This window comes from Varanus komodoensis, unplaced genomic scaffold, assembly GCF_004798865.1.
Source record: "Varanus komodoensis strain SLA01 unplaced genomic scaffold, ASM479886v1 scaffold21, whole genome shotgun sequence".
Lineage (NCBI taxonomy): Eukaryota > Metazoa > Chordata > Lepidosauria > Squamata > Varanidae > Varanus > Varanus komodoensis.
In genome coordinates, this window is record NW_025335589.1 from 8,625,220 (window position 1) to 8,642,940 (window position 17,721).

The 17,721-nt window shown below is 41.3% G+C and overlaps 1 protein-coding gene across 1 annotated transcript in view; it reads right to left on the minus strand.

Moving 5' to 3' along the window:
- Window positions 1–17,428, minus strand: part of GATB (glutamyl-tRNA amidotransferase subunit B) — a 43,178-nt gene extending 25,750 nt beyond the window's left edge. Inside the window, exons 1-5 of the mRNA XM_044430834.1 lie at window positions 17,261–17,428; window positions 15,265–15,415; window positions 5,847–5,960; window positions 2,465–2,663; window positions 1,297–1,419 (exon numbers count right to left, since the gene is read on the minus strand). Coding sequence (XP_044286769.1) covers window positions 1,297–1,419; window positions 2,465–2,663; window positions 5,847–5,960; window positions 15,265–15,415; window positions 17,261–17,412 — 739 coding nt within the window. The 5' untranslated portion in view covers window positions 17,413–17,428. The remainder of the gene's footprint in view (window positions 1–1,296; window positions 1,420–2,464; window positions 2,664–5,846; window positions 5,961–15,264; window positions 15,416–17,260) is intronic.
- Window positions 17,429–17,721: the final 293 nt, after the last annotated feature.

Genomic DNA, 17,721 nt, shown 5'->3' on the forward strand with positions numbered 1-17,721 from the left:
CCAGAGATCAAATAGCAGATCATGAGAGGAACAACCTCTAGCAGACAGAACACCAAATGAGACAGAACACCAAAACTGCTGCAAGTTACTGTAACTTTACTGGAGAACGCATCACCAAGAATAGATTCATGAGAAAGGTCTGCAAAATCAAAAGTAACCATCTCAAAGGATGCTTAAAAGGAAAACACTGCCGAAGCTTCCCCAGGTAAGAAAGCTGCCCTGAAAAGCTTTTCAAAAGCAACCTACACTAGCAGTAGCCAGGTATATGGAGAAATGTTTGTGATCAGGAGCATAATGAACGGGGCCTGAAATCTCACGTAAACTGACTAATGTGCCATGCCGTGCCATGCCATGCCCCACTAAAAGTTTATTTGGGAAGCTGATGTCCTGTTCAAGTGATAATATTTTTCTCCACTGATTGTTTCTACGTAATAAGGAGGGGAAGAAACAGAGTATACTTAAGTCCATTGTTCAGAGCCAGAGAGCCCCTAGTAGAGAGCGCTTGCTTCTAAGCAATTACTGTTGCTTTTGCAAATTGTGTAGCTGCATACCAAAGGCAAGGGTATGAGGGAAAGGGAAACAAGCCAAGACACACACAGTATATGCAACTGGGGGCACTAATGAGGAAATGAGTGCAAGAGGAACACTGATGCTCATTAGTATATTATATTACATTGCCTGGGCTTGTAAATTGTGGGGACTTCAATCTAGGTTACTCCGAGCTGCTATATACATTCTGGGTGGATTAATATGAAATAATAAATATACACATCCAGATACACCACTAAAATATTAAGGAGTTTGCTATCAAACATCACTTTAAAAGTAAGCCCAAATCATTCCACCTGGCAATACTCCCAGGTTTCCTTGCAGCTAGCTGAGGTGAGCCCAGAGATTATTAGTTAGGTTACAATTAATGCAGTTCCAAGGAATCCGCATCAAAGCAACATGGAAGCACACAGGCAAGGAGGAAAACAAGCAGCAAAGGACCCATCAGTCATTCCATTCCTGCTAAGATTTATCATGCAAAATTTAAAAGAGCCTTGCATAACAAGACTCTGAGCTGAAGAAGAGGCAGCTGGGCCTCTCTAAGACACCTGAGGCGCAAGTGACCTTATTCAGACTCTGTGAAGATTTTAGAAAGAACAGGAAAAGAAACCCAAAACAGAACAGCAGCACAACAATACGCAGTGATAAGCAGCTGTGAGGCAAAAGTAAGTCAGATGCTGTGAAAGTGCCTTTGTGAGGAAAAAATTACAGCTGGGGAAGAATAAACAAGCCCTCCTGGTTCTCTACCTGCCATGTTTGCTTGGCTGCTCCCAACAGCCTGCAGGATAAGCTGAAGCTCTCTCACCGCTGCAGCAGCCTCTTCCCCACAGCACATATCGGGCTCCATGACAACCTCCAGGAGGCCAACTCCTACCAGAAACAGATAAGAGATTTCTAACAGCAGCTTTTGATCCCAACACAGAAATTCAAACATGAAAACTCAGAGCATGAAAGTGCGTGAGCTTTGTGTGCACAAACTGGGAACCATTCATTGTTTAATCTCTGTCAAAATGGTTCTCTCTGCCAGTCTGGCATACAAAAAAGCTCAGCTCTCTCCCTTTCTAAGAGAGAAATGATGTCCAGTATTTTTCCAAGGGTAAGGTAGATTGCGCAAAAGCACTTATTTAGGACTCCTCTGTCTGGTAGCAGACATGGGACTTGGAAATCCAGCCACTGAAAAGCCCAACAGGGAGACCAACAGGTTTCAAGGAGCTTAATATTTCCTCCATGAACACCCTGCTCCTTCAACGAGCAACTTTTGCCCTCCTGACTTGGCACCAACATATTTGCATGTGGAGGTAAAGTACAAAATTTATGGTTCAGCATCGAGGCATCTATTATGCCCTCCAGATGTTCTGAACTTCAACTTCCTTTAGCCCCAGCAAACATAGCCAAGGGTCAGGAATGCAATGGTTCAAAACAAACTCTAGGACACAAAGCTGGGGAAGGCTAAGCCAAATACTGATTCAACCAGCCACCTGCAAGTTTCTATTCATTTTATGCCTAAAATTATATTCTGACACCAATTAGATTCCATCTCCTTTTGTATTTGAGAATCTAGACTCGTTAAAAAACAGCTACGGGGGGGGGGGGGTGTCTGTCTCTCTGTGTGTGTCTGCATGCATATACACAGAGCGAGTTAAAACCTATCCCATGGCAGGTAAATAGCAAACTGAACAGGCAGCTAAGCTTCCGTATTTTGAATTTGCCGCCAGACACATAGATCAACAGTCAGAAAGTCATGAATTTCTCTTGAACCCTTCATCAACACAATCTTTCAGCATTCAGGTCTCAGAAATACCTGCCAGCCAACAACATAAATTCAGTGCTGAACTCTCCTAGCCACAGCTTCTGGATTTCATTCTTTCATTCAAATCTTACACGGTCACATTGATAGCAGCTTTCCCAAACCTACCTGCTCTGTTCAAATCAATGAGGGTCTGGCTCTCCAAATCATCATGAAGGCTCTTTCCACTGTCTTGCTCCAGTTGTATCTGTTTGATCCTTACAGTCCGGGTGACCATTTCATTCTGTTTTTTCTCTATAAAGAAGCTATATGACAAGCTCCCATTCACGGCAATGGGAAGCCTTTGCTGAGTGATCTGATAGCCAGCCTGTAGTTAGAATTTCAATAAGCAGTAATCTGCTACATCAAAATCATTACCATCATATTTCAGAATATGGTTATTTTCTTTTCACCATTACAAACTATACATCCATACAACATACATTGCAAACTTAATGTAATCTTTCCCCACCTCCATCATTCCCCCTTAGAATGACAACTTTTTAAAACTCACAGATAATGAACAACTACAAGCATCAGGAATTCAATTTTGTCACTGAAGTCCTGTTTTTCATATCCAAGTAGTCAAAGGCTTCTTGGAATTATTATGAGCCTAAACCGGTTTTTGTGGCCATGCCAAATGAGGGCAGCTGGGTATTGTGGGGCAAATTTCTTGGGGTGGGGCATTTGCAAGAGAGAACTGACTGGTGGGAGATCCAGCACTGCTTCCGACTTGCTGACTCTCCTTTTCAAATGCCCTTTCCTGCACTGGTGTTCCACTTCTTGTTGAGAACATCACATGTCCCTGATAGCACACTGGTCATTTTGTTGAACATGCCACATGGCAGAAGGTGTTTGGGCGGATGTAGCTCGCATCTCTTCAGGATTACAGAGTTGGAAGGCACTTCCTAGGCCACCTAGACCAAGGCCCTGCCAATGTAGGAAATCCACTCCTACAGACAGGGATGTACTGATTTTGTTACATCTGTTCCATCTGTGTTTCGTAGACTGGCAGGCATCTTTTGTTCCATTCTCTGCTCACTGATGGAATCAGATTCTGTTTTTATTCCATGTACTCAAGTGCACATTAGCACTAAGAGCCATTTGTGCAATGCTCACTCCTAATAAAAAGGTTTGCAAGTCTGCTGAATCTGCATAACACAGAAAAAGCTGGTTCACTTCTAGCCAGATTCACAGAATTCCAAAGTCATTTGAATCCATTACAGATTTAGCTGACATCCCTATCTACAGTATCCTTGATAGAGAACCATCCAGCTTTCATGCAGAAACCTCTAACAAAGGAAACTTAGCCACCATCTCAGGGAGTCTGTTCCTCTGTCAAACAGATCACACTGTCAGTTTGCTCTTCCCAGCATATAGTCAAAATCCTTCTATAATTTGAAGTTAGCCTACTCTCTGGAGCAGCAAGGAACTAATTTGTTTCATCATCTGTGTGATGGCTCTTCAGCTCCTTGAATATAGCTTTCATATTGCCTCTTAATTGTCTTTTCTTTAGGTCTAAGAAAATGCTGTAAGTAGCAAGTTGTTACAATGCTCTCCTATAAAATTGGGAGTGAGCCAAACTTCCTTTAATATCCAGAAAAACACTCCAATTTTGTTTATTTTCAGAAAGCCTTTGCAGGTAGCATGATGTGGAATTTCAAATCCCAGCTCAAGGACAAACCCACACTAGAGTCAAGAGCAACTGCAGAGCTCCTCTTAAGAAAAATGCCCCTGAGGTTTGCTCATGTATGCTTATTATACACCTTTTCCCAGCAGAGCTGAACATTCTCAAGGGTAGTGTGGACAGTAACCACTTTAGCCTTTTTGTTCTTTTTCTAGGCACAAGAAGATCTGACAAGAGATGAGATCGCGACATCATTAAAGGCTGCTCTTAAAGAAGATTCAGCTGCTAGAATATTAATGGATGTAGCCAGCTGGGATCATATCACTCCAATCCCAAGGGAGCAGCACTGCTTGCCTTTTTTCTTCCAGTCCCATTTCAAAGTGCTGGCATTCCTTAAATGGCTTGGAAAATAAATTCTGGAAGATACTTCTCCCTAAAGCAGATTCCCCCATCTTAAAATCTGGGAGGAGGGGGTTCTTCTTAAGGTGACTTGCAAACCTTGGCCTTATTCATATGGTCACCATGGAAAAGGAGGCACACTGGCTCCTTTTCTCCACCTGCTCTCCCATGCTCGAAGCATTCAAGGTGAAACTAGACCATCACCTGAGTGGGATGGAGTAAATTGGTGTCCTGCAACATCAGGGGGTTGGACCAGATATGTCTTCATGGCTCCTTCTGACTCTACTATTCCATGATTCTATGCCAGTTGTGTGCCTTATTACACATGAGTCTCTGGGTTGTTTTCAACTGTGCAGCGGGTTGGTTTCTTTTCCCTGGTGATGGTACAAACTCAGAAAAGAGCTCTCTGTTCTCAAGCCCCATTTGTTGAAGCACCCTTTCTGTGGAGGTGCAACTGATGCCTGCCTTGCAATCATGTCATGTCCAGGCAAAACTAGTCTGTTCGTCTGGGCTTTTTATACTAATTAGTCTGTCTTATGGGGCCTTTTGTTGTTTCCATTACATTTTATGAGGTTATAATTATTATTAACCAACTTATCTTTTGGTGAAGGATAATGTGTCAATAGCCAAATAAATATGTTTCATTTGACTCTAGATGATCTTAGCAACTCACTACTTCAGTCTAATTCCCCTCACTAAAACACCCTTCTGCTCTCCGAAGAGAAAATCAGAAATAGAGATGCTGATGTAGAAGTGAACAACAACGATTTGTTAAGCATGATTGTAGCACTGGCTGTTTAGCCAGTAAGAAGCATCAAAAGACATCACAAGTATCTTTAGCAATAAAATCATGGCTTCAAGCAGAAATACAGAGCCATAATAAATCTTGTCTTTTTGATGGATTTGAACAGACCAGCTTTTCTTTGTCAAATGTAATAAAGCAAACCTTGACTCCAAAGCAGGGCTGATCCTAATATAACTGCAATTTGTAACATACACAGATATTACTTTGTGAACTTAGGTTTCCTTTATTCACTTTAGCGATCAGTGGGATTTAAAAGCAGAATGGGGCATTTTCAATCCTTGAAAGTAATAGGAGTGAATGCCTGTGATGTCTCTAGGTCCATAGTATGTGTTTGTGATATGCACATTTTAAAAGATCAATATCGTGCTGTTTGTCTTAGACAATTAGTGGAAACAGAGGAAGTCTGGCCCTAGCTGTGCCTTCTCCCAATTCAATTACCCAGAGCCACTGGAAACATGAGGCACAGCACTGGAGTCAGCAATCAGGACAATCATCTTCAATCAGCAAGAGTCTGGCTACAGCTGCCTATTCATCAGGGCATAATGCCACATGCAGCTTGGATGGACAAAACAGTAGAAGAGAACAAAAAATAATCTCTTCTCCTGGGCTGTTCCCCCATCCGTTTGCCAGGCTTGTCCCTCTTCCGATTTGCTGGGGGACAAAGCTCAATACATACTCACAGGCAGATCTGCATAGAAATAGTGTTTCCTGTCAAACAAGGACTTCTTGTTTATGGTGCAGTTCAGTGCAAGGCCCGTTGTCACTGCCGCTTCTACACATCTCCTGTTGAGAACCTAAAGAAACACAACACACGACTTCACTCAGATACCTAGAATGAAACAAACAGCTCTCCCACGCACTGGCTTTAACACAGTGTGCATTCCATTTTGCTTGCCCTCCAGAAGCATTCTCTCTCCGCTCATGTGTGGGAAGCGCAGGCTTAGCAGCTAAAATCTGAACTCATGTGCATATCATGGTGGGAGGAGAAGGGAGTGTACAGGTCTCTCTGCCGTTCAGTGAGGAAACACAAGCTTTGAACAGGTGACACATGCCGGGTTTAAGGTCTGCCCCCATTGCTTTAGGGCTCCCATACGGAAGACCTCAAGAGTTGATATTTACCCAGCAGCAGCACAGAGAAATCATTGGTCCATCTTCACAGAAACACTTTCGAACTTGATGAATAAAGACTTTACATTGCCACTTTGCAATCAGTTCAAGTGGTTGGGAGATGAGAGCAAGTTGTACAAAGATAGCTACAATTTATGGTTAATATATATGAAGGCAGAGTTAAAATGAGAGAGAGAAACCTGCCTTCACTGCATCTACCTAGGTCATGTTGTTACTACCAGTACTTACTGCTAGTAACAATAGTAAGTAACTATAATACACAGTTGTACAGAATGTACAAAATCCTTCAGAGGTGCTATCAGTTACCCTAGAACCTTTCTACAAAAGAGGCCCAAGTTATTAAGCCTGTATTGCCCATTATATGGAATTGGGTCACATTCAATACAAATATTGCTCAAGGCTTCCCAAGCATGGTCCTATTTTTGTCATAGTTTACTTGCTTATTTTTAAATAGAAGTGACCCACATTTCCTTTTATCACTGTATGCCACCCAAAGGCTCATCTAATGCTGGGCTACAACTCTTGACCATCCCTGATCATGCTGACATGAGTGCTAGAACTGGTATGCCACAACAGCTGGGCGGCTGCAGGTTCCTACCTCTGCAACAGAGGAAAAGGTGTGTGTGTGGCTGGGAGCAGCAGAGTACTAAAACAAGCAGATTTTAGTCTTACTAAGAAAATGGGTATATCTATAAAACAGGAACAGGTGGAAGCATGACCGGCACAGCACACAACTTGTCTGCTTTTGTGGAAAGCCTAAGCAGCCATTCCTTGTTAAAGCGCCAGGAACAGAGGAAGGGACTGACCTGCAACATGCCCAGGCCCACAGTACCGTCACAGTAGCTTGCTGCCAGAAACCACTTGTAGGCTCTTAACCATAGAAAGGCTTGTATTTTATTTTCTTCTACAAGAATCACAGTATATAGTCCCCCTTGCAAAAGGCACTTGGCACAACTTGCTTAGAAAACATTTTTGCTTCTCCTTGACAATATTCAATTCTGTGAAAAAGATAAGCTCTCACAACTTGCAATAAATAAGTGAAATCCAGTGTCAAAACCCAGCCTCTGTTCTCACACTCTCATGCTAGTAGATGTCAATTTATTGATGCAGCAGGCTTACCTTCCAGTACCCTTAGGATTTGGAGTGGAGAAAACTCAGGCTGAATGTTTGCAAATGCTTGAAATGAGACTTACAAAGCTTACAAAGCTGCCAGAAAAATATATAAGGGGTTGGCTCCTTATTTCTTTCCTTGTGCTTGTTCAGGCTAATTTGACCATAATTTTAGTTAGGTTTTAAGTCACAGGTGGGTGACCTACAGTTCTATGGCTGCATACTGCCCTCAGCCTTCCTTCAAAAGCTCTCTGCGACTGACCAGTTCAGCCTTCTGACAAGATCGTGCCGTCCTGTTCCTGGCAGCTGGGTGGGTGGGAAGGAGAAAACGGGAGGAAAGACAGTGGCAGAAAGAGAAAAGGCATGTTGCAGCGTGGCCAACATGCTGCTCCTGACAGATAACTGCAAGGGAATGCAGAGCTGGACGGAAAATGGCTGCCTATTCCTGATTTAAATTAGGGCTGAAATTATTCATTTCAGACAGAAAGAAAGACTCTTACTGCAACTCCCAAGCACTCCTCACTTCTATTTCAAAATAGAATCAGTCTCAGCCCATACTCAGGAGCACTGGAACAACAACTTACTAAATGCATCTCCCTTCATCCTCCTTCCATCCCAGACTTCTGCATGGTGTTCTCTAGAGCAGGACTGATAACTTATAGCCAATCTCTAGATGCCCTCCAACTGCCAACTCTTACACGCATCTACATATAGTGAATGCACAGTACGAGGAACAAGTCTAGCTATACAGCAGAAAGTTCACCTTCATGTGGGAGTGGGCAAAGTTTGCTTCCTAAAAACAAGAGACTGTCAATAAATGAAGTGCACTGCTCCAAGTCTTATCAATGCTAGGAGAGTCGTCGGTGAACTCCATCTCACCTCACCCCAAAAGGCTTCAGGGATTTGGCTTCAGAATTTCTTAAGTGATACAGCAAAAATCTGAAAATAATGGGATAATAGATAGCAACAGTATTTTGGACACTTAACTAGGATGCCATTAATTTTTAGTGCAACTACTGTGGTTCCTTGGGAATTTTATTGTGTTTGGAAAAAATAGTTAGAGCTAAAATAAAATGTGTATAACATCCAACAGAAATGCTTATTAGCAGCAGAATGGACCCAATTAGTCCTGGCTTGAAAATCAAAATGAAATATTGCAGATAATGTTGAAGAACTAAATTATTTTAGTGTCAAAATAATAGTTTCTTATGCACCAAGTGTTTCCAGTTTCAGCAGTTTTATTTTCCAAACCAAAAAAAAACCCCAATAATTGTTACTACCAGGAAGCTTGCTCGCTTGTTCGTTCTCTCTGTCTCTCTCTCTCTCTCTCTCTCTCTCTCTCTCTCTCTCTCTCTCTCTCTCTCTCTCTCTCTCTCTCTCATTTTTCATTATTCAACTGCTCAAGTATCTACAAGGAAACAGGTTGAAACTCAAATGACCAACTAAAGCCTGATTTAGGTAGATACAGCCATAGTCAGACATAGCCTCACTGAATTTCCTGGGCCTTCCTCCTAGGTAAGGGTATGCAGGCTCTTTGACATAATAGGCCAAGGATAGTGAAAGTCAATATCCTAGTGTAGTGCCTACTTTAAAGCTTGAAAACTATGTTATTTGTTGGTCTCTCTCTCTCTCTCTCTCCATCTATATATATCCATCCATCTACCCACAAGCACATTTCTTTTAACTGCCTGTCATGCTCCCACATCATTATTGCCTGTAGATTAGGAATGCAGGGGAAAGAATCAGATACACTTGAACTCTTTTATTACTGCAGATCAACTAACAGAAATATCCAGAGCACCATCTGGTACTGCTGTATTAGATGAGCTTCACTTGTTTAGGTATTAAGATGCAAGATGGTGGGACAAGATCGACCAACCCTTTGTGTTCTTAAACATTGCTTGTTGCATCTAATGAGGAGGGGATGGGCAGCTGAGTTTGGGAGGTTGTAAATTGCTCCTTGATAGAGCTGGCAGTATCAGCTTCCTCAAAAGAGGCACTAATCAGGCTACTTTGGAATAAACCTAACCTAGACCCAGAAGTGAAGAAGAACAACTATAGAATGGTTGCTAGCATTCCCTTCTTGAGCAGTGTGCTTCAGCAGATGCTTGCTGATCAGTTTCGGGCATTATGAGATGAAATTGACTTCCCAGATCCATTTCCATCTTGCTTCAAGCTAGGTTTCAGGATACAAATTGCATTGGTTGTGCTGTGGAATGATCTTTACTGAATGACAAGGGAAATATGGCTCTCTTGGTTTTCCATACCTTTCAGCAGCTTGTGATACCACTAGCCATGCCATCTGTCTGTAGCAAGTTCCACTCTTTATCGAAGCCCATTTCAAAGCATGGGTGTTGACTTTAAAGCCCTAAATGGTTTGAGGCCACAGCATCCATAGGTACATCTCCTCCCCCATATCCCTGTTTGCACCCTCAGTTGCTTGGCAGTGTACCTCCAGATGCTCCCAACAAAGGAACCCGGTACATTGCTACCAGAGAGGAGGTGTTCTCAATGGAGTAGCGCACTCTACAAAAAGGTTAACCTATCACCTGTGTTGCTATCTTTTGGATGTCAGGCAAAGATCCTTCTTTCTTCTATTCATTTTAGAGATCTAGGTTACCACAACTGATTTATCAGATCCTGTGCTGTATTTCAATCTTTTACATTTTTGTATTATATTTATGTGTTTTAAATGGTATTTTAACTGGTTATAATCTACCCAGAGATCAGTTTTGGGGTGGCTTTGAAGTACACAAAATAAATAAATAAATAAATGTTCAATGGGAATCCAAAATAATTTAGAGACAGAGCTGCTCAATAAGTATGAACACAGATTAAAATCTGGCATCTTTAAACACTGGTATGTTAAGCATACCAAATTAAAGTTGAAAATACTGATAGAGTATGGACTTGTTACGAATGCATTTTTATGTTATTGTTAGTTTATATTTTAAATATTTAACATGCAAGGGGAAAATGACATACCAAAAATACTTCTTCACAGTGTGCTTCACATGGCAGGCACAAAGTATAGAAGCCTCTTACTATATGTGCTAGTCAATCATCATGCAACTGTTTATGAATTTGGGTTGATGCAATGCATAAAAGACTTACAAATGATATGAGCAATGCAAGTAAGTGCATTTCACTAGCTATCAATTGCATCATTAACTTTGATCCTTGGGCTGACTGTCTAAAAGAAAATGACACACAAATATGGAGGTAGATAAGTGAGCAGTTATGAACACTTAGGAAAGACCAGTGGAACATTTAGATCTGGCAACAGGACTTCCTGACAAACAATTGGGCATTGTAGGACAAGGAACGGGTCCTTGGCCAGATAATCTGCTGATGTGGATTTCACAATCCACGGAGTTACAGAAATTAACTAAAAGAAATGTGGAACTTTAATGTAGATGTCTAGCAGCTATTACAAGTTTATTGATTCACTAATCCACCACAACTGTGTTGTTAGAAAGCAGCTCTTGCATAATAAAGCCCTCAAACATTGGTGTTTGTGGAAAAGAGAAATTCAATAAAGGCAGTCCTGCATTACCAACACAAATTGGAAAAAGAGACATTCCCAGCACTAATCATCAATGTATTTACACTGGTCAAGTTCAGTGAAAGGGCTGGATCCATCTCACAGATAAATATACCCATCACATTCCATCTCATGGTACTTCAAATGAGATGCCATAAATATTTGCATAAAGGGTTTAAGAAACTTAATAGTGTACACTGATGTGTATTCTTTTATTCTGCTGATGAAAACTAATTTAGGATAGATCAAAGCAACACTCAGATAATTAAGTACAGCATAATGAAGACTAACCCACTGCCCTCCCTTCAAAAAACAAAACAAAACAGAAAAACTAACAAAGTTTACACACATGCAGACACAAAACCTTCCCTGGTTAACAGAATTATTCTTCCCCATCTTCCTGGCTCATCATGCTTTAGTCATCAGTCCCCAGGTGACAGATTAATCTTCTAAATTAATTAACTATTCAAACGGAACTTTGGGTTCAAAATAATTAAGCAGTGCACTCTTCTAGTTTAACTTTTTCCCCAGCTATAAAAAATATTGGCACACAGCTGGGACTTGCAAAACTCTCAGTGTTGACCTGATTTGACACCCAGTAAAATCAAGATGAATCTTATATTGATCTTCAACTGTGAGAACAGATTTAAGCTGTATGAACATGATCTAGGAATTTCCTGAAGGATCCTGTTGGTGACTTAAAGTGGGACACCAAATACAGATGGAAAGTTGGCCAAACTCTCCACCAAGCAGATGCTCAGCAGCTGGTGACATCCAAAATGTTTTGTCCTCCCACACCCTTGCTGTCAAAGAAGGGGGGTTGGCATCCTAGAAAAGTTGTCTGAGTGCTTAATTTCTAAAAATGACCCTTGTTATCCAATTCCAATGTACCCTTCTTTCAGTTAACACATCCTCAAATGCCTTCTCTGGCTCACTTTTCTTTAATTCCACTGCCCTCCTTGTGCAAGCCTCAAGTTTTGAACCAAGTCCCTTGCCACAGTTAACTGCTTTCCATCCAAATTCCTCTCATGAACTAAAATGGTTCACACTTCCCACCCTCTTCAGTTTTATACATCCCAGTCATCAAGTCTATATATACTTTTCCTGCCATACCCTCCAGATGTAAATATCGAAGTCCATTCTCTAGAATGCTCTCAACTCTCCTGTACTCTTCCACAATCACAGATGCCTGCACGGATAGTTTAAACTGAATGGTGAGACAGCTTGAAGTGCAAGTATGCAGAATTAACTACTGATGAGTTTACACATAATGAAAGCAAATCCTAGATTAATTAACCCAGGATTTATTGCAGAGCATAACCACTGCCATTTTGAATATGCAAACTGTTCAGACTGGCTCTATGCCATGTGAACTCAACCTGTATGGGTTAATCTTGGCTTAAATGCCCCAACCTTAACATGAATTGGTCAGTCCATCTGAACACATGTTCAAAAGTACACTGGAGGCTAAAGTAGAAAAGCAGGGCTAGACACAAGGCAGACTGAGATCTACTGGCAGACCTCTGGACAACTAGCAGTAGACTGGCAAGGGCTTCTGGCTCCCACTGGCAGGAACAACAAAATGAAGAAAAACTTGGGGGTAATCAGCAATGGACTTCTGAGTGAAAAGACTGAGCACAGGTTATTTCTGAATGCAGTCTGGAACAAAATGTGCTCACTCTTTTTTAATTCCAGCTCTTGTCCTTTCTACCAGACTCTGGCTGTTGGTTCCTGGGGTTCTAACAAAAAAACAAGAGCCCTTAAAGCAGGGGTCTCAAGCTCGCGGCCCGCGGGCCAATTGCCAGGATGGGCGGGGCATGGGGGAGGGGCCCTGCGGCCTTCAAAGCGCCGGCCGCGGGATGAGCGGCCCACCCCCCCCGCGGTGGTGGAATACTTGATGCGGCCCAGCCTCACCCAGACTCTACTTCCAGCGGCCCCCAGGTCAGTTGAGTTTGAGACCCCTGCCTTAAAGTCTGCCACATTGATCACTGGCACCTACATGTTCCCACCTGAGGCAAACCATTATGAATGAAAGATTTAAGGCATAATTCTATCTATGTCTAAACAGAAAAAAAGTTTACAGGTTCCAGCATGTTTCATGCCGGCTGGGTTATGCTGGGAATTAAAGGCCTTTTATTTCCTAAGCATGGACAGGGTTATACACTTAGAAAGAAAACGGTGCAATAGGGAAGGTTTAAAATCTCCACCCCAGTCCACAGCAACAGCAGCCAGATGGGCCAGTTCTCCCACTTTCCAAAGTACTTGCAAAAATCATACCAGAAGTTTCCCAATTTTCAGTTTTTTGCTACGAGAAAATTTGGAAATCCCTGTATCAATATTAATAAAGCCTTCAATTGAAAACAATGAGATTTACATATATGCTTACTGTTTAATTTTAATGGATTTCTTCTTTTTTATGCTAACTTTAAAGAATTCAGAATTTTAGGCCTAAAGCAACAGAAGTCAAATTGTATTTTAACCAATATTTTGTTAGCTAACTTGTGCAATTATTAAAATATTCAGGCATATTAAAGCACACAGTTAAAAACAGAAAACCTGCATAGCTAAAGGTAACACCACCAACCTTGCTTAATACAGTAAATATTATGAATCTGTAATTTATTTAAATGTATTTTTAAACTTTTAAAGGATATCTTTAAGGATAAAACCCATTAATACTAATATGGAATAACACAGGTTCATATCACACTCTGATGCCTGAGCACAAATATTTTAAAATATCCATGTTCAACTTAAATACTAAACACTGCAAAGGAATTTTTTTTCTCCTGATGCAGATAAAAAGCCTCTGCTGGAGGTGAACAAGAGTAGATCACTTTTTTATTAGGTTAGTCATCAAGCTAATAATCAGGAGCTCTTATCTCAAAAGGAGCCACTTTCAGCTTAAGTTGAAGAATTCCCAGTAGGAAACAACTATAAAAGAGTCAAATAGTTTCTGTTAAAATGTACAGAAATCCACAAGAATATGGCTAGATACAAGCAAGGAAGCAAGCAAACATAAACACCTGAATGTACCTGCACTGCATTTTTCCAGTTAGTTCAGGTACATATTTATCCTTCACACTTTACTGTAGGAAACTGGCAGACACAAAGCAAACACCAGTGCAATGTCAGTGTGAAGAGATTCTTTGCAAGAATTTCAACAAAGATTTCATGCATCAAAACTCAGTACCTCACTTGCTGTAGTACAAACACAAATCCATTGTTCTTGGCTGAGAACAATGGAAGCGGTCTTATGGATAAGAGGTCTCCAATACTTCAGCCCTATTCCTGGGACTCTGATCCATGTGAAATCAATAAATACATCTTGGATCTTTTCAGCTTTTATGTAACATAGGCATTGCTAGTGATTTACAAATAACAGCAAGACTGCCTTCTCCTGTACATCTTTATCTGAACCATAAGATCTTCAGTTGACCTGCTCTGAGGGCCTCCAGCAAATGAGATGAAGCAAGTGATCACTAGGGAGAGTGGCATACCCTGATTTCGGAACTATCCTTTAAAGAATCCCATTTACTGCCATCCTTATTGCCCTTCTGGTACAATGTTAGGCCTTTTAAATATTTCATGTATTTTAGCATGGGCCTCTAAGTTTGATGCTTTTAGTTCTAATATATTTGGTTACTTACAGTTAACTGCAAGTGTCAAAGAAAATTAAAAAAACAATGGCAAAAGGCTATCTTCCTTTCCTAAAAGGCAACACTACACTCTTAAATGTGAACAAAAACACACCAGTATTTTCAAGGGTTATTGCTTTTTATTGATGAATACTCAATATATGGGCTTGAAGTTTCTGAATGACATCATTGCTCAGTTTCTCACCTACTGGTAGATAGATATAGATAAACACACACACACACACCCCGGTTTGAATCTAATAACCCAGCATTTTAGGAAGAATAAACATCAAAACCAGCCACTAAGCCCAGGGAACCAACCCCACAATGCTTTTTCCTGTTTCAGCAGAACAAGAAATTATTTTCTCATGTGAATACCCAGTATAAGAAATACAGAGATAAGAACATACCTTTTCTGTTTATGTAGCATTGCATAGCTGCTCTGTCTAAACAATATTTATTTATTTAGAGTTGTCTAAAGGGATAAAAATGTAAAAAGTATTGTTTCTCTGGTAGCACATGATGGTCATTATTATCATCATCATCAATAACCAAAAAATAAAGATGGCTGCCCGTTCTATAGCCTTCTTTGAAAGTTAGGAAATAGAGAAAGGAGCAGAGAACATAGAGTTTTCTTTTTAAATTCAAGTCTGTATTAAAGACTGAATTCTAACTTACCGGTAGTGTTCCTGGTAGAGAAGCATCAAAGAAAGATACTGCAGAGTTAGGTGGTGCTGCAAACTGGACTTCTGAACCAGAAAAAAGCTTTGAGTTGGATGTGATCTGTGCATGAATTTCCAGGCCCACTACTCCTACCCAGGGAACATCACTAAAAGAAAATTAAAAAAGGATATTCACTAGCTGGAGAAATGCAATTTGAATTTCTAGAGCAGCTAGGGAGAAATACAGACTCCAAAGAGATCTGAGTTCAACAGCCCACCTTTGGTATATAATGAATGCTGAGTTATGCTGTGAAATGTTTTCATTAAACACTGATGAAAATTGTACAAAAAGCAACATGCTAGAGAAAGGTCTTTTAAAAACGTTCATAGCCTAAACAACTTTTAAAATGTGTTTTTCAAAAGTAAGATTTGCCAGGCAGGAGGAGTTTGTTGGACATGTGCCCAATTTTGCAGCCAGTAGAGATTATGAAATAGAAGATAAATATTAATTGATTTCCTTCAAAGTTTGAGAAATCTCCAACAGACAGGTGGCATATTCAATTATGCATATGCTGTCAGATGGTCACTTTCAAGCTGGGAAGGTGGGTCTACAGAGCACTATTAGCACTGCATTAGCATAAACATCAGTAGTCTGGCAATAGAGAAATCATCTTTTTAACTCAAGAGATCATTCTCTGAAAACCCTGAACAAGAACAAGCACCTCCCTATCTGCTGAAAATAATTGCTGCTCTCATATCCATAATCTTCATATGAGCAAGAGAGCGGAGTCATCTTTACTGCATGAACTGCTTGAGAGCTTCTGCAAGTAATTATCTGGCCTTGTACAAAGACAGACACAAATATAACATTTCACTAATGAAGTCAAGCTTATGGCATAGCAATGATAGAAGATCAAGAAGGGAGATATGTGGAATACAGGAAAACACTAAGTACATACATCAAATACAGTATTCCTTTCAAATAAAGAACCCTTTTTTTAACAAGACAAAGTTCAAGCTTTTATATTTCTCCACAGTATAATCTTTTTAAAAAGTAGACAACCTTTAGATTGAGTAAGATTATTTTTTGTTTATCAGTTTATCTGAATATGCAGAACTAAAAAAATACATTGAGAAAGGTTTAACAGTATTTCACAGCATCATGTGCTGTCTAGAAAATGTGCTGGGGAATGTGCATCTAGAAAATACATGAGTGAAATGAGTAAAACGAGTAAAATTAAGATGGGGGAATAAAAAAGGTGTTCTAGGCAATACATTAAGATGCCCTTAGCCCTAACCAAGCTGCATTTATTTAGCAGCAGTTTCATCACATGCGCTTTGGACTACACTTTAATTCCTGCTCCAAATGTGCTGCTTTCCTCCATTGATAGGAAAAAAGAACAGTGTGGAGGTATGGGCGTCATATAATTAGTACGTGTTTATATTGCCGCACACGGATGCACTTGGAAGGTGTTGCATATCGAAGCTTCCACACACTAAAACAATTGCAAAATGTGCGCTTGCATTATTTTCGCTCGAAGCAATGAATGCCCCCTCTCCCCCATACGGCAGAGGAAAACAGCCTTTTATAACAAGGTCCTCAACCTACCCGGCAAATCAACACACGTTGATGCACGCTGATATCTTCAGCCGGTGAATACCAGCTTGAATCTACCACCTGCATTATACTGTCCGTACTATTTGAAACAGGAAGAATAAACAAGGCTTTCGACTGTCACGTTTTATATTCTACTTGTCGCCTCAATCCAGATCTCTGTGATATTCGAACACCCAAATAAATAGATATCCCATGCAGGGGAAAGCACTCGAGATCTTGGGAGACTGATAACAAGGAGAATGTAAGCCTGCGGAGCCGAGATGGGCTGCCTTTTGCGCAATCCTACTGCAGGACGGGAGCGGAGACAGACAATCCCGCCAGCGGTCGACAAGCACAAGTTGTTCTACCACCCACCCATACACCCAGTGCCAGGCCCAGAGATTTCCTGCCGTACCAGTTCCGTTTCGCTGCAGTCTCCCCAGCACTCCGGCAGGGCGCGCTAGTGGCCACCGGCCGTAGCCGGTCACGGAATTCGACGACATTCCCAGTGCAGAGCTTCCCGCCCCAAAACCAGCGCCAGCAGCGCCGCGCCATGCGCGCCGCCATTTTGCTCGGAATTGGTGAAACATCAGCTGATCCAACCGCTCTCACGGGGCCTCCTGGGAAATGTAGTCCCGAGCGTGCGCAGGCTAGGGAAAAGAAGGGGGGGAAACTTCATTTCCCGTGATACACGGCGACGGATCCCTCTGAATCGAATCCATAGAGGAGAGGGAAAGGGAGTGAGGGCAAGTTCGTGGGGTGTAAGAGAAACCAGGTCAATGGTTCATGCTCCCTCTGGTGGCAGATGGGTGGGGAACAAAATGATGGTCCTCTGCTCGAGGTTCGGGAGACATGGAAGAGGATGCTTTCTCCGTC